Source organism: Lissotriton helveticus, chromosome 3_2 (assembly GCF_964261635.1).
Source record: "Lissotriton helveticus chromosome 3_2, aLisHel1.1, whole genome shotgun sequence".
Lineage (NCBI taxonomy): Eukaryota > Metazoa > Chordata > Amphibia > Caudata > Salamandridae > Lissotriton > Lissotriton helveticus.
In genome coordinates, this window is record NC_136062.1 from 185,623,423 (window position 1) to 185,649,328 (window position 25,906).

Consider the following 25,906-nt stretch of genomic DNA (forward strand, 5'->3'; position numbering starts at 1 on the left):
TCTTGACCCTGTGCCTCATGGGAACAGTCCAGCCCAAACTGCCAAGCCAGGAAACCGGAAACAAGCTTCCTAGTACCGGTATCGGGGTTTCACCAATCATCAACCAGGATAGCTTGAATCCAGTGGCACAGCGAGCCCTGGACATCTGGGAATACCCGGCACACTTAGGGCGTGAAAGTAAAAGACACACAATTGATGAACGGAATGCAGAACTAATCATAACATTCACTCCCTGTCAAGAGATCTGGGTTAAAGCCATCACTCTTTTGCTCACCATGCCACCTCGTTCCAGGTCTTGGCAGCGATGTAGGAGGAGGAGCGGCCACCGCTGCTGTTGACAAATGCACGGGGTGAGGGTGAGTGAGGAGGAGCGCAGGTTTCTAGCAGGTTAAAGGAAGTTCAGTTGATGGTTGGGGTAGGCGTGTCATAGGTCGTGGAGGCTTTGTAGGCGAGCGCGAGGAGCTTGAAATGGCATCTTTTCTGAATGGGGAGACAGTGGAGGTCTCTCAGGTGGGTAGTGATGTGGGTTTGTTTGGGAACGTCCAGGATGAGTCTTGCTGCAGCATTCTGTATGGTCTGGAGTCTTCTGAGGAGCTTGGTGGAGCGTCCAGGATGAGTATGGCTGCAGTGTTCTGTATAGTCTGGTGTCTTCTGAGGAGCTGGGTGGAGATGCTGGCGTAAAGGGCGCTGCCGTAGTCGAGGCGGCTGGTGGCGATGGTAACTTACACTTCAGAATACCCCCTCTCTTGGTGGAAGGTTGTAGGGCTTCTTTGATAATGTCCAGTGTGGTGTCTGGTTGGTATACATTAGCTATCTTAGCAGTCAGACTGTTTAATGCAGCCCTCTTGGATTCAGATGAAAGAATTTTCCTCCCTGCATTGTGAGTGTATTTTATTGTACTGTGATTTTGGCGTGATGACCCTGTGTTTTCTGTAGGAGAACCACAGTAAGCATGGATACCTTGGTGCCACTAGAATTACTGTCATATTGGATGTTCCAAACTTTTCTAATACTATGGAAATCAGAAATACTGGAGTAAAAGCATTAGCAAACATCCTGTACCAGTTTATCGATAGTGAATTACTTAGAGACTGAGTATGGGAATGCCTGAATGTGAAAGACTGACATTTTGCATTTTTGCTGCTGTGCAAAGGTCTGCCTCTGGTTTTTCCTGCTACTGAAAATAAAAATTGCTTATCATATTGTGCATTCATTTGTGTGAAGCATTTGGTTGTCTGCTGAGCTGGTCAGCATAGTGTTTTATACTCTAGGAACATGGTCTGCCATCAGACGCAAGTCTCTTGCTACTGCCTACATGCATATGGACTGGGTTCGTTTTTAGGGTGGGTAGAAGGGCAGTGTTAGTTCTGAGAGGGGGGAAGGGCTGTGTTGATTTTGGGAGGGGGGAGGGCTGTGTTGGTTTTGAGAGTGGGGAAAGAGCTGTGTTGGTTTTGAGAGTGGATGGAAGGGCTGTGCTAGAATTGAGAGCTTGTTGAAGAGCTGTTTTAAGTTCTGAGAGTAGGTTGAAGGACGGTGACAGGAGTGGTAGAGGTGTGGGTGGTGAGGGTAGAGTGGATGGGGGTTGTGAGGGCACGTAAGGAGGGGGTGAGGGAAGGTGTGTGTTACTCCTGTAACTTGCCTTTGCAATTATGTGGTATAATGTGTTCTTATCTGTCCTCCTCTTTCCATGGCACCACCTCTCCTAATAACAGTTCCGAAGGCCTACAGGGTTTCCGTAGCATGGCTGTATAGTTGGCTTTTTTGATGATTTCTAAGGATGTATTACCTCTGGGCCAAACAGGTGACTCCGTAAGGGTCATTTTTACAATATTAGTCTGCACCTCTTGTTTAAACAGAGATATGCAACCAGGTATGTCTTCTTAATACAGTACGTGAGGCTACCTACTCACTGTGGCAGCAAAATCTATAACAAATTTAAGACATGAGTTAGCAAAGTTTTTACTTTCTTCAATCACAGCATTCGCCCTTCTCTAATACTACACTGGGACATGAGATAAAAGGTCATCTATGTTCTCCCAGTTTTGGTGGCCATCTATTCAGTAGAGCATCTGGGTTTGCAATACACCATTGTGTCCCTCAATCTCCTTCTATTTTCCACCTCACTGCCTCCAGTTTTTTTACTATCTTTATCTTGAGGGGCGTCCATAGGTCCTGGGACATAAGGAAGATTTAATACACACTGGGAATCAAGGGGAGGGGCCCTGAAAGGGAGAATGTACTACTATAACATTGTGAGAGGCTCGCCAGAACACCCTATGGTCAGCTGTCCATATACCACCCCTTTGTCACAGATAGACCTGGGCCTGGCTACCCATTGGGAATCATGCATCCTAACTACCTGTAATACAGAGGTGGTTATCTACATACTACGCTGCCCTTGCAATCTGATCTATGTGGGTATGACCACACGCAAGTGAGACAAAGAATAGTAGAAAGTTGTAGTTCGATAAGGTGTAAGAAAAAAACACAACTTTATAGACCCTATTTGGCTACAGGGCACAAAGAGATTGACATTTAATGGGCAATCATAGATAAAACTAACTACCTCTTGACAAAGGGGACCCACAAATCTGTCCTGTTCCGCAGAGAACAAAGATGGATTTTTAGGCTCTGCTGTGAGAGAGAGGGCGTAAACCATGAAATCCTGTGGACCAGTCTCGGTTGCTAGATACATCCGATTTCCATTTGACCCCTTCTTTAAAGAGCATATATCACCCTGCTAATCTCAGGTGTCCCCCCCGCCCCCTTTTCTGTGCCTGGATGCACACCACCTATATGTGCAACTCCAATGTCCTACACCTTTAGAACAATGTAATAGGGCCTTCTCACACATATATATTATCACACTGGTCATTTTATTTCACATCCTACCTGCTTGTTTGGTGCTACCACCCATTGATTTCTCCCTTCTAGGGTTAATATCCTATCCACCCCTTTTCACTCTACCCCCTTTTTTTTAGGCTGACTTGACACACTTTCTCCCAATACGGCATCCCACGCGGTTTATCCTCTCATCTCATTGATCAACCGTGTTCCCAGCCATGGCAATGCCATGAGCATGCTCCAGGACCATTTTCCATGGTTCCTAGAGACGTGTCTCCACGCGTCACATTGAGCGCGTCCATGTGTATATTTGCCATCCCGGCAGGTCTCATTCCCATCGCGGGAACTCCCACACACTAGAGGACACAGACTGAAATTCAGGTTAGCTTGGCTGCGTGTTCCCCAAAGACTACGTGTTTTTCCAAGCAGAGCTGATCAGCCCACGTAGCGCTAGAGCCTCCCCAGTCCTAACATTACCTGCTACTTTTTTGGCTGTATTAACATCCATTACTACAACCTGGCACTTACCTAGTTTTGTTACCGGGCGCCTCCCTTCGCTAAATCACTTTTCCTGAAGAGAAAAACGCACAGCTGCTCCCCTAGAGATTTCAAGGAGTGCGCGCCTCTTTACCTTTCATCTTGTAATACTACTTGGTCTCTCCTCTGAATTTCTATTATCTGAGACTGTGCCAGCTCTTTTCTGCTGGTAGGTGCCCTCCCTGTCCGCATACAGCGTTAACATACTCCTTGGAGTGAACGTTGCTATATAAAAGGGGTTTCAATCATTCATTCATCTCACGTCATTCTCAGCAAGGCTGTACTGCCTGTGTATTGCGAGAGTCTCTGCGGTCCTCAGAGGACCAGATACACACACACCTGCAGGTACCTGTAACCTTACATGTGGTCCACGTATCCATGCTGACCATGGGCAAACTGGGATAGAAAATAAGGCCGGGCAACAAAATAAATGTGCCCCTCATTAGCAAATCCGAGACCTAAAAATGTGGTCCACAACTGCAATTCGTGTAGTTTTTAACTTTTAATGCCACGTCGCGCAGATGTTTTGCAAGGTATGTGAAACTGCATGCATTTCCACTAGTTGCAGGTAAAGTTTATGGTAATATTAGGAAAATCAACAGTAAAAATAGGGACACCAGCTCATAAATTAGACCCACAAAAAGCCAAAAACCTGACCACACACTGACAATCCTGACAGTCATCTGGCAGTGCCAGACTGCCATACAGGCCGAACCTTTCTGAACCTTTCGCAGAAGCCAAAAGGCGTGTGATGGTTGTGGCTGTTCCACTCCAAGGCTGACCTGGTCTGTATGTTTCGTGTGAAATCTGATGCCATTTGTTGTCTGGAGGTGCATGTTGCAGCATCTCTATGTGATTGTCACCATATTTGTGCCTGTGGTCTGAACTGGGGTGGTGTGGTGAGCAAAATAACGATGGATTAAACCCAGATCTGTGACTGGGGGTGAATGTTTTGCCAATGTGCAACATTCCGTCCATCACATTGTGTGTTTTTCTGTTCGCCCTATGTGGAAGGGTATGCCCAGACGTGGGTCCCGTGCTCACTACGCCACCAGAGTCAAGCTACCCTGGCTGATGACGGCTGATAGCCAGAAACCGGTCCTAGGATGCTTGATTCCGGACCAGGGAAGACATGGCAGTTCGGGCTGGACTGTTCCCATGAGGCACAGGGTCAAGACTGATTTGCATATGGCCATGTCTGAACTGGGGTGGCGTGGTGAGCAAAATAACTATGTATTAAACTCAGATCTGTGACTGGGGGTGAATGTTTTGCCAATGTGCAACATTCCGTCCAACACCTTGTGTGTTATACAGGCAGGTGCAGCACTGATGCTGAGCTATACACACTCTTGCCCGGCGCCAGGCTCATGCCCAATAAGAATCTCAAATACAAATAATGATCTACACTAACAAAATTCACAGGATTCGTGTATTTACTGTAGTGATCTGCAGACTTAAAGTAAAGGCTAACAACAGCGGCAGCTCCTATGCTATGGTGAGGTGTGTAACCTCACCCATCTCCGGATGGCCAAACCACCATGGGCACTGAAGCTCCAACCTGATCTGCGTTGCCAGGTTGCAGAGAGCAGGAGGCTTCCATTGTAACTGGAAGCGCAAACTGAGGGTGCTCAGGCCAATCCAGACACTGTTCTCATGCTGTCAGCAACATGGAAGCAGCATCAGGATTGGCCACAGTGGATTCTGGCAGCCTGTGCCTACAGTGGAGGGGAGTGCGATGCGGCAGGTAAGTGTTTTTTTGTTTTTATTGGTCTTGTCAAGCCGTGCCAAGCCACCCTCCTTCCCCAGAGCCCACCAATCCGTAAAATGGCTACTGGCAAAGATCTTTGGTCTTAAATTAACCATGGTACTCTAGTGGGAAGTCTGAAAAAGTAGAACACTGCCTCTTCTCTCTCAAAGGGCTATAAAATGCGGACCAATTGTTGTTTAAGCGGCCAACAATAATTCAACTGGTGTGGGCGCCATGGAGGGCGTACAGGGGCCTATTGGAGGACTCTGTACAAGCCGGAAACTATCTGATTGCCTAGGGAGTGCGGTTAGTTTTATTTGGATTCCTCTTTGTTTATAAGATGATTCCTGCTTCACCCTGTCATTTGCGCTTCTAATCAATGTAAATGTCTACCCGATGTGCATGCAATGGCAAATGTCATTATATTGTCTATTGAGCTGTTAAAAAAAAAAGTTTAAAAAAAATAAATTTCAACTGTATTAAGAACTACATAATGGGGCAACAGTACTATTATCCTCATTCGTATTGCCTTGTCTGTGCTTCCAAAGCATCCTTCCCAACACAGGCCGGTAGGTGTCAGTGTTGGCACTAATGGGGACAGCTCGGGCTGCCTTCTCACAGGCCTGCTCCCGGGTTGATGGGCCCCAAGTCGGGCTTCCCACACGCAGCTTTCGTAAGTACATTATACGCTCATTTCAGGCAGCCCAGCACGCTCTCGGAGACTGGCCAGTGAAAGAATATGCGTTCTGGAAAATGAGATAAGGGACGCTGCTGCCTGACAACAGAGCGGCCACTATTCATGGACCTCGGCACTTCATTTCCATGTCAATCAAAGCCCATCGTACGGCTCATGTACAGCTACAGCGCGCTCACCCTCGAGCAAATCTCATCGTCGCTGTAAGACAATAATTATAGCATTACAAAGACAATGAAAATCAGCCAATTTGAAGCTCCGCCAGTCTCTCCCATAGCTGCCCATCCATGCTGCCCGAAGAGAAGCACTTTGCACCCAGATGTCCACGCATCTCAATATCCGCCACGCACCCCTCCGCGCTCAGTGCAACGAGGACCACATGCAGCTGTCAATATTCGCTCATTCCCCGCTACATGCAGGACCACGCTCAGAAGTCACTCTATCCCAGTCCCAAAGAACAGTTAGCATCCCCGCGATCGCGTCAACGAACACTGCTACATCCTTCAAAGTATCTCAACCAATCGTAAACTAGTTTCCTTGTAATCGCAGTACCAAGAGGAGCACATCAATCACAGCTGTCAATTTACCTCAACATGCTGCCTCCCTGCTCTCGCACTGAGAGGACCCCACAAAAGTGTCAATGTACCTGAAACCTAATGAGAAGCATCCCTATCACATTATAACGGGACCACCACAGCTGTTGGTATATCTCAAAGATTAACTCGCACCTTCCCTTCGGCTATCATCTCTAAAACCACCCCGCAGCTCTCAATGTATTGTATCCTAAAGTGCACATCCCTGCCATCACATCTCTGAGACTACCCCGGAGCGGTCAATGTATACTATCCTAAAGCGCATATCTCTGCCATCACATCTCTGAGACTACCCCGGAGCGGTCAATGTATACTATCCTAAAGCGCATATCCCCGCTATCACATCTCTGAGACTACCCCGCAGCTCTCAATGTATTGTATCCTAAAGCGCACATCCCCGCTATCACATCTCTGAGACTACCCCGGAGCGGTCAATGTATCTTATCCTAAAGCGCACATCCTTGCTATCACATCTCTAAAACTACCCCAGGGCTCTCAATGTATCTTAATCCTGAAGCGCACATCCCTGCTATCACATCTCTAAAACTACCCCAGGGCTCTCAATGTATCTTAATCCTAAAGCGCACATCCCTGCTATCACATCTCTAAAACTACCCCAGGGCTCTCAATGCATCTTAATCCTAAAGCGCACATCCCTGCTATCACATCTCTAAAACTACCCCAGGGCTCTCAATGTATCTTAATCCTAAAGCGCACATCCCTGCTATCACATCTCTAAAACTACCCCAGGGCTCTCAATGCATCTTAATCCTAAAGTGCACATCCCCGCTATCACATCTCTAAAACCACTCCGCAGCTCTCAATGTATTGTATCCTAAAGTGCACATCCCCGCTATCACATCTCTAAAACCACTCCGCAGCTCTCAATGTATTGTATCCTAAAGTGCACATCCCCGCTATCACATCTCTAACACTACCCCGCAGCTCTCAATGTATTGTATCCTAAAGTGCACATCCCCACTATCACATCTCTAAAACCACTCCGCAGCTCTCAATGTATTGTATCCTAAAGTGCACATCCCTGCTATCACATCTCTAACACTACCCCGCAGCTCTCAATGTATTGTATCCTAAAGCGCACATCCCCGCTATCACATCCCTGAGACTACCCCGGAGCGGTCAATGTATCTTATCCTAAAGCGCACATCCTTGCTATCACATCTCTAAAACTACCCCAGGGCTCTCAATGTATCTTAATCCTAAAGCGCACATCCCTGCTATCACATCTCTAAAACTACCCCAGGGCTCTCAATGCATCTTAATCCTGAAGCGCACATCCCCGCTATCACATCTCTAAAACCACTCCGCAGCTCTCAATGTATTGTATCCTAAAGTGCACATCCCCGCTATCACATCTCTAACACTACCCCGCAGCTCTCAATGTATTGTATCCTAAAGTGCACATCCCCGCTATCACATCTCTGAGACTACCCCGGAGCGGTCAATGTATCTTATCCTAAAGCGCACATCCTTGCTATCACATCTCTAAAACTACCCCAGGGCTCTCAATGTATCTTAATCCTAAAGCGCACATCCCTGCTATCACATCTCTAAAACTACCCCAGGGCTCTCAATGCATCTTAATCCTGAAGCGCACATCCCCGCTATCACATCTCTAAAACCACTCCGCAGCTCTCAATGTATTGTATCCTAGAGTGCACATCCCCGCTATCACATCTCTAACACTACCCCGCAGCTCTCAATGTATTGTATCCTAAAGTGCACATCCCCACTATCACATCTCTAAAACCACTCCGCAGCTCTCAATGTATTGTATCCTAAAGTGCACATCCCTGCTATCACATCTCTAACACTACCCCGCAGCTCTCAATGTATTGTATCCTAAAGTGCACATCCCTGCTATCACATCTCTGAGACTACCCCGCAGCTCTCAATGTATTGTATCCTAAAGCGCACATCCCCGCTATCACATCTCTAAGACTACCCCGCAGCTCTCAATGTATCTTAATCCTAAAGCGCACATCCCTGCTATCACATCTCTAAAACTACCCCAGGGCTCTCAATGCATCTTAATCCTGAAGCGCACATCCCCGCTATCACATCTCTAAAACCACTCCGCAGCTCTCAATGTATTGTATCCTAAAGTGCACATCCCTGCTATCACATCTCTAACACTACCCCGGAGTGGTCAATGTATCTTATCCTAAAGCGCACATCCCTGCTATCACATCTCTAAGACTACCCCGGAGTGGTCAATGTATCTTAATCCTAAAGCGCACATCCCCGCTATCACATCTCTAAAACCACTCCGCAGCTCTCAATGTATTGTATCCTAAAGTGCACATCCCCGCTATCACATCTCTAAGACTACCCCGCAGCTCTCAATGTATTGTATCCTAAAGTGCACATCCCTGCTATCACATCTCTAAGACTACCCCGCAGCTCTCAATGTATCTTAATCCTAAAGTGCACATCCCCGCTATCACATCTCTAAAACCACTCCGCAGCTCTAATTGTATTGTATCCTAAAGTGCACATCCCTGCTATCACATCTCTAACACTACCCCGCAGCTCTCAATGTATTGTATCCTAAAGTGCACATCCCCGCTATCACATCTCTAAGACTACCCCGCAGCTCTCAATGTATTGTATCCTAAAGTGCACATCCCCGCTATCACATCTCTAAGACTACCCCGCAGCTCTCAATGTATCTTAATCCTAAAGCGCACATCCCTGCTATCACATCTCTAAAACCACTCCGCAGCTCTCAATGTATTGTATCCTAAAGTGCACATCCCCGCTATCACATCTCTAAAACCACTCCGCAGCTCTCAATGTATTGTATCCTAAAGTGCACATCCCCTACCCCGCAGCTCTCAATGTATTGTATCCTAAAGTGCACATCCCCGCTATCACATCTCTAAGACTACCCCGCAGTTCTCAATGTATCTTAATCCTAAAGCGCACATCCCTGCTATCACATCTCTAAAACCACTCCGCAGCTCTCAATGTATTGTATCCTAAAGTGCACATCCCCGCTATCACATCTCTAAAACCACTCCGCAGCTCTCAATGTATTGTATCCTAAAGTGCACATCCCCGCTATCACATCTCTAAAACCACTCCGCAGCTCTCAATGTATTGTATCCTAAAGTGCACATCCCTGCTATCACATCTCTAAAACCACTCCGCAGCTCTCAATGTATTGTATCCTAAAGTGCACATCCCTGCTATCACATCTCTAACACTACCCCGCAGCTCTCAATGTATTGTATCCTAAAGTGCACATCCCCGCTATCACATCTCTAAGACTACCCCGCAGCTCTCAATGTATTGTATCCTAAAGTGCACATCCCTGCTATCACATCTCTAAGACTACCCCGCAGCTCTCAATGTATCTTAATCCTAAAGTGCACATCCCCGCTATCACATCTCTAAGACTACCCCGCAGCTCTCAATGTATTGTATCCTAAAGTGCACATCCCTGCTATCACATCTCTAACACTACCCCGCAGCTCTCAATGTATTGTATCCTAAAGTGCACATCCCCGCTATCACATCTCTAAGACTACCCAGCAGCTCTCAATGTATTGTATCCTAAAGTGCACATCCCCGCTATCACATCTCTAAGACTACCCCGCAGCTCTCAATGTATCTTAATCCTAAAGCGCACATCCCTGCTATCACATCTCTAAAACCACTCCGCAGCTCTCAATGTATTGTATCCTAAAGTGCACATCCCCGCTATCACATCTCTAAAACCACTCCGCAGCTCTCAATGTATTGTATCCTAAAGTGCACATCCCCGCTATCACATCTCTAAAACCACTCCGCAGCTCTCAATGTATTGTATCCTAAAGTGCACATCCCTGCTATCACATCTCTAAAACCACTCCGCAGCTCTCAATGTATTGTATCCTAAAGTGCACATCCCTGCTATCACATCTCTAACACTACCCCGCAGCTCTCAATGTATTGTATCCTAAAGTGCACATCCCTGCTATCACATCTCTAAAACCACTCCGCAGCTCTCAATGTATTGTATCCTAAAGTGCACATCCCCGCTATCACATCTCTAAGACTACCCCGCAGCTCTCAATGTATTGTATCCTAAAGTGCACATCCCTGCTATCACATCTCTAAGACTACCCCGCAGCTCTCAATGTATCTTAATCCTAAAGTGCACATCCCCGCTATCACATCTCTAAAACCACTCCGCAGCTCTCAATGTATTGTATCCTAAAGTGCACATCCCTGCTATCACATCTCTAACACTACCCCGCAGCTCTCAATGTATTGTATCCTAAAGTGCACATCCCCGCTATCACATCTCTAAGACTACCCCGCAGCTCTCAATGTATTAGTGCACATCCCCGCTATCACATCTCTAAGACTACCCCGCAGCTCTCAATGTATCTTAATCCTAAAGCGCACATCCCTGCTATCACATCTCTAAAACCACTCCGCAGCTCTCAATGTATTGTATCCTAAAGTGCACATCCCCGCTATCACATCTCTAAAACCACTCCGCAGCTCTCAATGTATTGTATCCTAAAGTGCACATCCCCACTATCACATCTCTAAAACCACTCCGCAGCTCTCAATGTATTGTATCCTAAAGTGCACATCCCTGCTATCACATCTCTAAAACCACTCCGCAGCTCTCAATGTATTGTATCCTAAAGTGCACATCCCTGCTATCACATCTCTAACACTACCCCGCAGCTCTCAATGTATTGTATCCTAAAGTGCACATCCCTGCTATCACATCTCTAACACTACCCCGGAGCGGTCAATGTATCTTAATCCTAAAGCGCATATCGCTGCTATTTCACCTCTCAGACTGACACGCAGCTCTCTCAATGCATCTTATCCTAAAGCGTACATTGCGGCTATCACATCTCTAAGACTACCCCGCAGCTCGCAATGTATCTTAATCCTAAAGCGCACATCCCTGCTATTACATCTCTGAGACTACCCCGGAGCGGTCAATGTATATTATCCTAAAGCGCACATCCCTTCTATCACATCTCTAACACTACCCCTCAGCTGTCAATGTATCTTAATCCTAAACTAACATCCCTATCACATCTCTAACACTGCCCCGGAGCTCTCTATGTATCTTAATCCTAAAGCGCACATCCAGGCTATCACATCTCTAAGACTACCCAGCAGCTCTCAATGTGTCTTAATCCAAAAGCGCACATTCCCGCTCTCACATCTCTAACACCTCCCCGCATCTCGCAATGTATCGTATCCTAAAACTCCCATCCCTGCTATCACATCTCTAACACTAACCCCAGCTGTCAATGTATCCTAATCCTAAAGTGCACATCCCCGCTATCACAACTCTAAGACTACCCCGCAGCTCTCAATGCATCTTAATCCTGAAGCGTACATCCCTTCTATCACATCTCTAACATTGCATCGCAGCTCTCAGTGTTTCTTAATCCTGAACCGTACATTGAATTGAATTGAATTGAATTGAAAGTACACTTGTATAGCGCTGTCTACCCGGAGGCCTCGTAGCGCTTATGACATGAAACTTATTTAGCGTGGGCTCAAGGCAGATCAGCAGGGTTTAGCGTACAGGTGTGTTTTCAAGGCTTTCCTGAAAGAAAGATGATTTACAGTTCCACGGAGGGATAGAGGGAGAGTGTTCCAGAGTCTAGCCGCGGTGTGTGAAAAAGAGCGGCCACCCCAACGGGCTTTCCTGACTCTGGTGGACGTGGCCAACTGGAGGGTACAGGAACGAAGGGAACGGGACGGAACATAGGGAGTGACCAGGGACTGAAGAATTGCGGGGCCAGTGCGATGAAAGGCCTTGTGTAATATACACATGGCCTTAAATTGTATTCTTGCCACTATAGGGAGCCAGTGAAGTTCCCTTAGGGCATTCCTTGCTGACTGCCATCGGGGAAGGTTATAAAGTAGACGGGCCGCACTGTTTTGGGTGACTTGGGGCCTCTGGATGGTAAAGGCAGGAGCTCCCATATAGAGGACATTCCCATAGTCCAGGCGAGATAGTATAAGGGCCTGGACCAGGATCCTCCTAGCCTGGAATGGAAGCTGAGGGAGCACCTTCCGCAACATCCTCATCAACCCAAAACAGGTAGCTGCGGTCTTTGTAGCTTGGACCGAAAAGTTCAAGTCTGTGTCAAACCAAATCCCCAAGCTTTTTATTTGGGACTTGGGAATGGGGGGCGGGCCTAGACATGGAGGCCAGATGGATGCAAAACCCGAGGGAGAGGGGTTGCCCAACAAGATGACATCTGTCTTCTCCCCGTTAAGTTTTAGACAGGAAGATTGCATCCATCTGGCAACAGCCTCCAGACAGGGGCCTAAGGTGTTAGACGATCCCTCCGGGTGGTCTAAAGAGACCACCAGTTGAGTATCGTCTGCGTAGGTGACAATACGCACACCGAAGGGATGGACTATCCTGTCTAGGGGTTCCATGTAGGCATTAAACAGAGTGGGGCTCAGGGAGGAGCCCTGGGGAACCCCACATCTGAGTGGATGTTTAGGGGATGCCACCTCGTCCTCAAAGACCTGGAAGAAGCGGTCAGCCAGGAAGGATGTCAGCCATTCCAGGGCCGCGTCCGACACGCCCATGTCCGCCAAGCGTTGTAAAAGCGTGACATGGTTAACCGTGTCGAACGCGGCGCTAAGGTCTAATAAAATGATGGCGACTTTTCCGCCCTGGTCCAACACAGCTCTTGCTTCTTCAGTTACCGCTAAAAGAGCGGTTTCAGTCCCATGTAGAGGACGGAACCCTGTCTGAGAGGTACGCAGGAGGCCATTTGATTCCAAATAGCTCATCAAGATGTTATTTACGTGCCTTTCTAGTAGTTTGCTCAACCAAGGGAGCAAGGAAATGGGGCGATAATTCGCCAAGTTGTTCTGGTCCAAATTGGGCTTCTTCAACAGAGCCCTCACCATCGCGCACTTCCATGAAGGAGGTACGGATTTAGAGATGATGGAGGTGTTGAGAACGTCCAATATGACCGGGCGAATCACGTCCGTCACCTTAATAAGGGTCTGGGGGGGTGCAGGGTCGTTAGGAGAGCCAGAAGTAATTTTAGAGATAAGTCTGTCCAAAGTCGGCCCATCTAAGAGTGGAATAGAGTTGAGCAGACAAGGGATAGAGGTGACCGCGATTGTAGGGGCAGCGGGTTCCAAGTCATTGTTAACATCTCTAAAGGAGGAGTAGATGGTCTGAATTTTTTGGGAAAAAAAATTAGCCAGGTCGTTACAGCGATTTTGGGCACCGTCAACGGAGGGACGTTCCACCGGAGGTGAAGTGAGGGATTTAACAATTTTAAAAATTTCCCTTGGAGCATTGGCGGCAGCATTGATTTTGCTACCGTAAAAGGAGGCTTGTGCCGTCTTTAGCTCCTGTTTATAGAGCCTAATAGCTGCTCTATATTTATCCTTCCTGTGTTGGGAGTAGTCCTGTCTCCAAGCTCTTTCATATTTACGGCAGATTAGTTTCCTGGATTTAAGATTGGGAGTAAACCATGGGACAGTTTTGGGTCTTTTTGTAACATTACTAGCTTGCACAGGAAGGACCATGTCAAGTGTAGAAGAGATCCAACCATCAAAGTTGTTGGCTGCTATGTTGGCATTCAATGCCTTCTTGGGGGGGATCTCTGGCCAGGGCGGCTTCCCACGCAGGGAGGGGGAGTGAGGACCACTTCCTACCTCGATGTTTAGCAAGGTGATGAGTGGAGGGAGAGAAATCTGTGCGCCAAATGAAGGGTACCAGAAAGTGGTCGGTCCAGGGTAATGGAATAGGGGGTTCAACCGTAAGATCGTCAATATTACTATAAATGTGGTCAAGAAGATGACCTCTATTGTGGGTTACGTGGAAACCCTTTTGGTGAAGGTCCAGCGCTTGAAGGTTGGAACAAAGGGTATTAGCTGCTGTGTCGTAAGGATCATCTAAATGCAAATTGAGATCCCCCAATAAGGTAAAATTGGGTGAAGATAGCACGACACTTGCAGCAAGATCCGTTATTTGAGTAATGGAATTTTTAAGAGCACCAGGAGGACGATAGGCTAGCATGCCTGAGAAAGTGGTAGTGGGGGAGAATTCTAGCGAAAAGTGAACACTTTCGCAGGTTGGTGAGGTGGTGGTGGTAATACGGCATTTATAACTGTCTCGATAAACAATAGCCACTCCCCCGCCCCTCCCAATCTGACGATCTAGTCTCTTTAACGTAAATCCCTGTGGAATGGCCCAGACAATAGCTGGATCATTGTCTGTATGGAGCCACGTTTCCGTTAGGAAAAGAGCGTGAGGATTGAGCTCTTCAATCAATATGTGTATTTCCATGTGATGTTTGCAAACGGACCTACAATTTAAAAGAAACATTCTCCATTCCCTAGTAGAGAATGAATGTGAAGAGCCGGTCTGCAGGAGAGATGGGCTCCAGTTACAGTTTTTACAGGAGTAATTGGTGTCAGATGGGCGGAACGAGTGGACACATGGAGGACAAATGGGGGGGCGAAGAGCAAACAGCAAAGAGGAATTGTAGGTAAGCGGAGGACTTGCCATAGCAAACAAATCTAGCCACCGGTCCGCCGGAAGCGTCTGGACGCGGACTGGCGCAGACTGGCTTCTCTCTGGCGCCTCTCCGGCGCGTCTACGGCGCTACCGCTGCGCGATCGAATGAGAGGCTAAATAGGTTAGGCGGAGTGGGAGACTAGCGCGTCAACCCCCCAAATATGGCCGCCTCAGATGGAGCAACCAGGAAGTAGTGCCGCTTGCCTCCCTCCACAACAAACAGCACTGGTATCCCCGCTATCACATCTCTAAGACTACCCCGCAGCTCTCAATGTATCTTAATCCTAAAGTGCACAACCCTGCTATCATATAACTAAAAGAACAACAAAAGCTGTCTATCTAAGTAGCCTCCATCTTCCCTGAAATCTCAGTAGTCAGAAGACCAAATAAAGGAGCAATGTAGCTGATTCTTAACCTTCAGCGACACATGCCATTGCAATACTGTTTCCCACATACATCTTGGCCAAACTCCTAATACTGTCAAGCAGCATCCAGTATTTTACAGCATTAAAACTGGCACAGAGTCCTAATTTCCTGCAGTCCCCGGTGATTCATTTTCGGAGAGGATGCAGGTGGTCAGCCCCTATGAACTCTGAAATGCTATATCTTTATTACTCCTCATCTTAAAGATCCTTCTAACCAGTTTAAGGAAGGGTACAGTTTGACATTCCCATTGAAAGGTAACACTCACACATTTAAAATACATTCACATCAAGACATTTAAATGGTATTTCAGCAACATAACCCCCTAATCAAAATGTGTCGGTGGTATTAAACAATGTCTGTGACAAATCCACCGTTAGCAAATTGATTTAGGGGGTTTCGTGTAAAGGGTGCATGTGTGTATTGAGCACTAGAAACACATGTCTATAAAAAGTTAATAAAAAAATAAAAAAACACCACCACCGTTTTCCAAAGTCGTTTAACTGGAGGAAGACTATCTTCATTTCCATCCTGTCCATGATTTGGACCTCACTAAAATGTGGTTGTTCCTCCACTTTTCGTGCCTCCTCTGCCACGGATATCACAGTACTAAAACACAGACAAAATCATTATACAAATGCATTTCAAATCTGGATTACAGCACACCCCCTTTCAATCCCGCGACCATTCTCTACCATTTAAGAGACCACGGTCCTGACCTACAGAACTCTCCGTCTCACTGTAGACCCTAGCTGGCAGCTCTACAAATGTACTCAGTAAAGAGCCGAAGCAACTGCTTGAATCCATCAATGTGTTGAGTCCACACACACACCGGTAACATTTCACCTCCACCCTTTCCTTGCAGTGATGCCAGCTATTTTTATAATAAATACAGACAGTTTTATCAATTCATTTGAATTCTGATTAGCAGTTCAATCTGAAAATGTCAATACCGGAAGCACACAGAGATCCTTGAAAATATACATCAGTTCTGAAGTACAACACCTAAGTGCTGTGGAGACTCAGCCTATAGAGTTATGCAGCCCCTTCTGATTCTACCACAAACACCAAGTGGCAATGCACACCGACTGATCTGAAGCATCTTATTTTTTCTTTAGCATTGTGGTATATACATTATTCTACCAAAGCACCTGAATTCTAGGGTCTAACAACCCCTCTAGTTCCCATTAGTAGGGTTGCACACACCTCCACAAATCCAGCTTCTTCGTCACCTACCGGAAACTCCACTCTCCAAGTTATTAGACTCTGCCCAGCCACAAATACATCTCAACAATAATTACATTTCCAGATGTGTTCATTCCACCTCAATATGAATTCCAATCCCTACACATACGTTTTATCCATCTCGGTACTAATTTCAATTCTAGTAGATTTGCTTTGTGCTTAAACTACAGATATCAACGAGCTGTTGGATAGTTCGGCCAACCTTCAGGGTATAGGAGGGTGTTTAGATCTTTAGGTCCGAAGTAGATCTTATAGATGCTGCAATATCGCTACACAACATAGGACGAATGACTTGAAAAGGTCTCCACCCAGACAGTTTCCATTTACATGGAAACAGACAGACCATTAAAAAACTGTTAGCTAACAGCGATAAGAGACATCCTCGAGGTGAAAGGTCGTTCTACAAACAGGTTTGTTATATTACCAGTAGAATTTTACCCACGCTTAGGCTCGTACCAGGCTACTTGCTTACCACGAAGGGCTACGTCTGTACTGTAAGATATGGAGCCCAGTGCATAAAGATTAGGATTCTGAACATCTATGTGGAGACCATGTTGCTCTTCGAATATAGATTACTCAAAACTCTAACTAAGCACTGCTTGCTTAGTAGGTATTTCCACTGCAAGCAGTACAAAAACCTCGTACACTCACCTTATCAACGCATTCAAGCCGAAGGTGTGATCCTCATAGATCTCCCAATTTAACTCCAGTGGACCATGTGACATCACAGCCTGCTTTCTTGTTAGTGCAGTTTCACAAAGAGTTTCCAGTGGAACTCAATTGCAGTCTACTGGACCATCCTTGATACTGGGAAACAGTACAGTTTTCCCAGTCCAAAGCAAAAACCACTACTCTAGGTACATGTAGTAATATATACCAAGGACTTGTAAGTAAATTGAATATGCAATTAGGTATAAGCTAATTTGACGATGTTTAAGAGGGACAGCACTAACACTTTACCACTAGTTAGCAGTTATAAAGAGTAAACACAACCAATTTAGAAACGGAGTACATTTTAATAAAAAATATGACACCAACATGACAAAAAACAATAAGTCGAGCCAGAAATATGTATTTTTAAAGTCCGATTTAAAAATAGTGATAACTGCGATTATTTGGTTATGATACACCAGTTCAAGTCAAAAGTTAAGGCCAACTCCCATGAAGCGTGCATTAAATTCAGGGACCATGTTCATCTTAGCGGAAAGTTTCCATCTGTCTTCAAACCTTTTACTGAGAAAAAGTGGTCCTCGGGTTGTCGTAGGGGTAAACTCCAAGCCGGATCCGTAGCAGGACTCTATAGCAGAATGCTGAAGAGCGGGGTTCCAACACATTCATTTACAAAGGCAAGAAAGCTCTGAGCAGTGAAGTCCAAAGTCTTTGCCCAGGAAGGACTCAAAGTCGATTAGTTGCTGCTCAGCATCGGTCCGGATGAAGCCATCTATGTTCATATGTATACACTTTTCTGGAAGTCAAGTCTCCACCATAGCAAACTAGAAAGGCTGACTGGGCGATACGATGTCGACAGCTGCGGCTTCGACGGCAGTCCTGTCCTCCAACAGTTCTTCAGGAACAAAGTTGGCAAAACGTTTTTAAGTCCCAAATCTTGTAGTTTGGGGACAGGAGGGGTAAACTCTCACCCTGTGGTTTCTAACCCATTGTTGCGAGTTATCAGTAGCTCGCAGACACCTTCAGAATAGCTGGCAGCCTAGAGTTCATTTTTAAAAAAGCTCAGGGTCACATTTCACAAGTTAAGAGAAGGCTGTGTTTATTTTACATTATCATCATCATCATCAGGCTGCATATAGCAGGGTCTGATAATGATTAGTGCTCAAGTCAGATATATGACCCAGGGTGGGGCACAGAGATGAAGAACTAAAGCACTGAGGTACTTAACTCAAAGTCCTGGCCAACTCGATATTGGAACGTGAGAACAAAAATGATGTTTCCGAAGGCTTTTAAATGGGAGAAAAATAAAATCTAGAGTTACCGATTAAGTTAACTCTTCATTTTAATCTTCCCTCATTTCATAGTGTAAAATTTACAAACAGGCCTCTTGCTCCGAGTGGCTAGTAGAAACTGTGTCACATTTAAAACTTAAATATACAATCATTTTTGGGGGAGAAATTTGAAGTGAAAAAATATATATCTAGGAAAAATTAAGTCCATCTTTTTTCCACTTTCAATTAAGCCAATCTCTTTAATATTTTATGAAGCATATTTCTCAACTTTAGATTCCTCACATTTAAACAAATAGATGCATTTTCCTGTTATAAATATGGCACTGTGTCCACATGCCAATGGCTGCAAGATGCCTGTTTGTAAATGCAACACTTTGAAAAGGGAAAACATTTAAATGATGAGTGTTATGGAATCCAGAAAGTTAGCTCTTCAGTATAAATTTCTCCCATTTTAAAGTGTCACATTTACACACTGCAGTCATCTTGATCCCAGTGGTTAGTAGACATGGTGTCATATTTATAACTGAAAAATACAGCCATGTTTTTTTAAGACGGATAAATTGAAAGGGCAAAAAAAGTTCCATATTATGAAAAGTTTTTCTGAGCGTTTTTCTGCACAGTACATTTCTCTTATTTAAAAAATGGTGTACGTTTGTGTTATACATGTAATGGTGCCACATATGGCAAAAAGTAGGTCCAGGGCCACAAGTACATACGATACCGGCTCTCATTCACCCATCCATTTAGCCCATTCATATGCACACATGCTCACAAATCCCCAAAGACCACTCTTTTATTGACACACATGGCAGCTCTGTCAGTGTCCTAGGCAAAGTATTCTGTACAAACCATTGTATCTGGCGCTATAGAAATTAGGCTTAAAGTCAATAAAGCTGGGGTTGGGTGGGTGTCTAGTAAAACTGCACTAGTGGCTTGACCTTCAGTAGCTCAGAATGATTTTCACTGATCAGAAGTAGCTCTCACTACTGAAAAGGTTGGAGAACCCTGCTCTAACCCCAGTCAAGGGTTTAGGACCGGAGGGCAACACTTCGAGGTTAAGAGTCACTCAACAGAGGCCAGCAGCAAGGTCCAGTGCAAGTCCAGTTGGTACTTGCCAGCTGGGCAGTTGAAGGAAAAGGGGCATCTGAAAGCTTGCTGGATTCCTGTAGCTCAAACTGGAGGTCAGCGAACTGACCCTTGGGTTCTGGGCTCTAAGCAAGCAGGCCCAGTCTTTTGTTCGGTTCCTCAAACAGCACAGCAGTCCTTCTGATTCTTCACAGGTCCAGGAGTATTTTAAAGAGAGGACTGTGAGTCCAGGTTTCAACCCAGTGCCAGCCTGTGGGTGGTGGGCAAGCCTTTGATCACCCCTTAAACCAGTTATAGTTAGTAAATCTACACCTAAATGGTTTGGTGCCATCCTGACTAGCGAGACAAAGGGAAAGAAGGCCCAAGTGTGAGCTTCATCTGCCAGTGATAAGGTAGGCACTCTTTGTAGCCTGGGAAGAGTCGAGGCACAGCCCCCCAAGCCATCATGTCAAGGGAAGAGTTCTCCTTCCTACCCCCAAGAACCTTTGCCCACTTTCCCGGACCAATACACATTTTACCACAGGAGAGCCGTCAGGTGACAGCTGGACACTGGCAGGAAAGCATCTTGATATTAGGCATGAAAAAAACAAGTGTCACATTCATAAATTATAATATAAAATCCAACTTCACCATTACGTTGGGTATTCAGTTACTATAAAAATGTCCTTGAACCTTTTTCTACCTATTCCCAAACCAAATTTAGCACTTATTTAAGTCATAGTATAAACCAGTGTTAACCTTGGGAGAGCCAGCTTTGCCACAGTGAAAAAAGACAATAGAGGATTTTCACTGCCGGTAGATGCAATATATTAAATGTACATGTCCTACTTTTTAAATACCATGGATCCTGCCTTGTGGGCGTTTATGGCTAACTTTACTAGGACTTAAAAGTATTCAAAAGGATGGTTTAGGCCTGGTAAAATATTTATTTTACCTGGTCAAAATGTCAGTTTAAATCTTCAGACCTAGGTTGCAACACATGCCTTGGGACATGGTTCACGGAGCTACTTTAGAGGGTGGCACAATTACTGCTGTAGCCTACTGATTGGTTCAGATGCTCCGTCCATCACCACCCCCTTTTGTAGCCTACTAGTAGCATTTTACTTATAAGCCCTTTGCATGTGCAGTACCATATATGTAGGACTTATAAGTAAATTAAATGTGCGGATTAGGCATATGCCAACTGCACCAAGTTTAGGAGGGAGAGAAAAAGCACTTTCCCATTGGCTAGCAGGAGCAAAGTACACAGAGACCTAGGGCCAGAAAAAACAAGTTCAACAAATGGAGGCAATATCTGGAGGAAAGCAACGCTAGAGATGATCATTTCAAACACCCATAGATTGATGCTAGCATGACATTATTCAGCATAAAAAGTACCCAACACTTATTTTGGCCAAGATGTTTGAAGAACATGGTTAGAACAGACCAAAAGCTTTTAAACCATGATGGTCTCCCTCTTTTGGTGTCTGTCAACTGGAAACCCAGGTCACTGTCCCATCTCTCATGTGGGATGAGAAAAAAAAGTTGAGTGGTTGAAAGGTGAACAAACAGCAATTCTTATGGGGTAACCATCAACCAGCAACAACCTGATGTTTTAATAATTCTCATTAGCGGAAGTTCAACCAATCAGAATACAGCCCTATATTTTGATTGACTGTTCAAGGGCTAATCCGCATAGCCGAAGACAGAATTGCCCACCATAGGGCCATGCTGCAGTCCTGTAAAGTGTGTAGAGCCCAAGTACAAGTGCCCCTTCATTTATTCTACATACTGGAAGGATTTTGGCATTCTTTTCTCTGAATACAATATTTTTTTCATAGGTGGACTAAAACAGGTGGACTTTTACATGGGTACAAAGCAGATACTAAAAAGAACATTTACAGCAGCTAATTTCGTGTGCAGCTGGCACAACAAAAGCCCTAAAGAAATCACCTCCAGTCAACGTGAGAGATTAGTAAGGAAGAGTAAGTCCCACTGAACTATAGACAACTAAATCTACTGAAAATTCTAAAATTCAAAATACCTCGTATGGAAACTAATGTCGAACCTACTACAAAACCCGAATTCTAATTACTACATGTTTTATTCCAAGGAACAGTTAGTATAGGTACTTCCCAAATATGGCTCAATATACTTTCCTTTTCTTCTAAGTTGTCTGGCGGTTGGGTGGGGACACTTGAATAACCTAATAAGACTCCCTCACAAAACTCAAATCTATTTCTGTTAAAACAAGTAGGAAAATATTTTCCCTTCTTGGACACACGGATAAAAAAAATAATTTACAGCAGCTTACAGCAAACCGGCCTATTATAATGTTGGTGGATATGACCGCTCTGTAAACGCAACTGAGGATGGATGGCCTTGTGCAGGCGCATTTGATTACTTACGTCCGACAGGCTGTATGGAAGAACGAGTCTTTCACCCACTGTTACTGTCTTCCGGGTAATCAGTGCTTCAAACAGCAGCTCCTCTTTCACCTAAAGTCAACAAAAGCAACATATCAGTTAATTTACAATAAAGCAGTACGGGCATACTGGCTTACTAAAATATTATATTGCATATAAAGAAATAAAAAAATCTTCATTATGAATCTTATACTCTTAGTCCTTGCTCTATCTCCCTCCCTCACAATTGGTTGGGATTTGCCTACACCAGGCAGAACCGACAAGACCGCCGTTTTTAAAAATTAAAAATCCCTTTGAAAATGTTGTGCGAAAGCTGTCTGCTCATATTCCCTTATCGCACGCAGGACCTCCACAGCCAGCACAACGGTCATAACTGATCTAGCCCAGTTCCAACAGGCTTTTTGTTTACTTTTGCAGCAAGGAATATGCTGTTCTAGAGGCAGGCTGGGTGAATATTGTGATGGTGGGAACGCAAGGGTTAAATGTTGAAAATGACCATTAAGGATACTTTTCGTTATTCTGCTGTTTTCTTCTCCATCCCCAGTGGTTGAGAACATAATCCCACAAAAGTAGAATCCCAGAGGGGGGCGAAACATACAACAAACTAGCTTTCAACACCCAGACTGGACAGAACTTCTAGAACATATGCTGCATCTTTGCATGATAGGGCACCCACTGAACGGGAGGCAGCCTACACGGCTACCCTACATATTTCAGCAAAGTGCATATGAATTTGGAGTCACCTGTGGTCATTAGTTCCGGTGGAATTAGCCTGAAATATGGGAGGCGGGTGAATCTATCTACTTTTCGGGCTTTGGATACACACAAGCATTTCTGTAGAGCAAAAATAAACACGGCTTCTTGGTTAACTTGAATAGGGCTAGATAATGTGTTCTGACCGGACGCCCTTAGAAAATGTGTCATTTTGTCCCCGGAAGCATTTATGAGCCTTGGTGTATTCTAGGTCGTGCAGAGTTTATTGAGCTGAGGAAGACTGATGAACTGGTTGGAAGAATGGTAGTACTATGGCTGAAATTCTGTCAAATCCTTAGGAACTAAACCAGAGAGCCGTTTTCATACCCACTGTGTCTTTATGGAAATCTAAATATGTATCTTTTCTACAGAGTTTGAAGCCCACATCTCCTATGGCAAAAGTAAAAGCAACTGAGAATGCTAAAAGGTCAACGTTACAAAAACCAAGACGCAATGAGTCCTAATAGTAAGATGGCAGGCAGTAAACGGAGATGATACTGCTGAGCACTTTGAGCGATAGGAGGGTACAAATATGGACTCCCATAAAAATTCCCACAAACCGCCTCATTTGTCCCCCAAAAAATATTACTAGGCCTAATAATTTAGGTATCACTAGTCAAGAGATTACGTCTGCAGGAGTCCATACGCATTCCTGAGTCTACTACATATTGCATGAAAGTAATAACAATCAAAGGAGGCCTGCAGAGTGCAAAAGAGATTCCCAAGAGCCCAGTGGCAAAAGCAATGCGATTTGCTTTTCGACTGACACCATAAAACTGCATTTTTTTTGATGAGTCCCAATTTATTTATAAAGTATTATGGTGCATAAGGAATATGTTACTTACCTTATAAAGATCTGTTCATAGCATGTAGTGTTGCAGATTCACATGCCCTGCATACTCCTGCCATCTACATTTGGGCTCAGACGTTTGCTACTATTTTTCTTCGAATAAGTCTTTCGAGTCAGCATCAGCTCCATTGTTAGATTGTTTTCTGCACAGCGGCTTAGATTAAAGATGGAGCGTTAGATAGGAAAGTGTGATGGCCAGGCAATAAGGTATATACCAAGCATTTAAGAGAACTGCACATCTGCAAAAACCAAAGGCTTCCGGTGAGGTGGCTGGGCAAATAGGACTCTAAAGTACTACATGCTAGAACAGCATGTGTGGCTGTAAATACACATGCTCTGCATAGATGATAATGCAGTACACCCCTCCACTAAGCAGTGGCTAGCCGAAGAATGTTCCAGAGGACTTAGAACAGCTTGGCCAGCTCCTGCTTGTTGGTGGGCTCAGACAGCCACACAATAGTGTTTGGTGAATGCATTCTAAGTGGACCATGTAGCTCCCTTACAAATGGTAGCTACAGACGCGTTTGCCCCCCAAAAAAGCCATAACGGCTCCTTTTGTGTGCAAGGAATGAAGTCTGGGTTGGGCAGGCAAATTCCTTTTAGCCTTAATGTAGCAGGTTTGGATACACATGACAATTGATCTCGCTATGACCCCTTCTGTAAGAGTGTGTCCTTTGTGTGGCTTGGTGAAAGCAACAAAGATTTCTAAGTATTGCAAAGCAGGTTGGGTCCTTTCAATGTAATACATGTGGGGCTGTAAAGGAGGGCCCCATGAATCTCATAAGAACAACATTAAGATTCTAGGCATAGGCGGGGGTTACACTAGGTGGATTAACCAGCTTCAGTCCTTCCATGAAAACCTTGATAACAGGCAATTCTCTGTTCTGCATGTAAGTTGTGATAGCAGCAAAGAGTATGGACGTATAAGCGAGGCCTCATTTCTGTAGAGGAGGTGGCAGGAGGTGGCAGGCAATATCCTGAACTGCTGGTTTAAGAGGATCTGTGTGCTTAGAGATGAAGTTATGGACAAACCTCTTCAACTTGGCAGAATAGCAGGCTGCGTAGTGGGTCTGCGTGCTTCTTTGAGGATAGACATACACTCTTGATTGAGTGAGGTTAAAATAGTGAACTCTATGACCCCAGGAGCCAAATGGCTAGATTGATTTGTCTGGGGTTAGGGACGTCTGATTGCGCCTTGGTTTTGTGTGAGAAGATATTGCCTCTTGGGAAGCTTCTCAGGGGGAACCACAGACATCTCTATAAGGGTCAAAAACCAGGTTTGTCTGGTCCAAATGGGAGCCACCAGGATGAAAGTGAGGTACATTTGCTGAAGCTTCTGATACACGTATGAGAGGAGTGAGAAAGGAGGAAAAGGAAAGGCAAATTTCCCAGATCAATTCATTCACAGATCATTGCCCATGGACTGTATTTATGGGAACGTGGACACAAAGCTTTGACGTTTTTGCGTTCTGGTTGTTGGCGAAGAGGTCAAGGTCTGTGAACCCCGAACGTCAGAAGTACCGAAGCAGGACATGTGGGTGAAATTCCCACTCCCTGGCTTGTTGCGACATCCTGAGGAGGAGGTATGCAACATCGTTGTCCACTCCCGGAAGGTACTCCACCAGCAGGTGTGACTGGTGGTGAAGCGCCAAATGCTTTATTCCAACACCGACAGTTATGAAGAGTTTTCCACCTTGATTTTGGACACAATGAATTGCAGTCATATTGTCTGCCTCTATTAACACCACTTTGTGATGAACCTGTGAAAAAAGGCATTGAGAGCTAGATGTATGGCCAGGAGCTTGTGGTAATTGATGTGGAGGCCTCTTTGTTGCAGCAACCAAATACCCTTGAACCGCCCGATGCTGAAGATGCACCCAGCACCCGGAGAACAAGGTGTCCGGTGTGTTGGTCACCTGAGGAACTGGGTCTGTGAAGAGCAGACCCTGTAGCAGGTTGTTGCTGTTCTACACCGCAGAGAGTGATTGGTGCTAGCCTTTATCAAGACTATATCCACCCAGTGACCCTCCACCTGTGACAATTGTATTGCTGCACCAGTGGGATGACATTTTACAGAGTGACCTTGTGAAAATGTTCTGAGGGGATGTACTTTTAATGGCCTTGGAGACCCCTACTTTTTGGCCATCATGAAGTCCCCCTGCTGCACCTGTGGGATGACATTTTACAGAGTGACCTTGTGGAAATGTTCTGAGGGGATGT

General features: G+C 45.2%; 1 protein-coding gene across 4 annotated transcripts in view; it reads right to left on the bottom strand.

The window, feature by feature from the left end:
• Positions 1–25,906, bottom strand: part of MYO9A (myosin IXA) — a 1,257,959-nt gene that overhangs the window by 703,088 nt on the left and 528,965 nt on the right. For all 4 annotated transcript variants that reach the window (XM_078685018.1, XM_078685017.1, XM_078685015.1 and 1 more), the window contains one exon: positions 22,066–22,155. In XM_078685018.1, the coding sequence (XP_078541144.1) occupies positions 22,066–22,155 (90 nt within the window). The remainder of the gene's footprint in view (positions 1–22,065; positions 22,156–25,906) is intronic.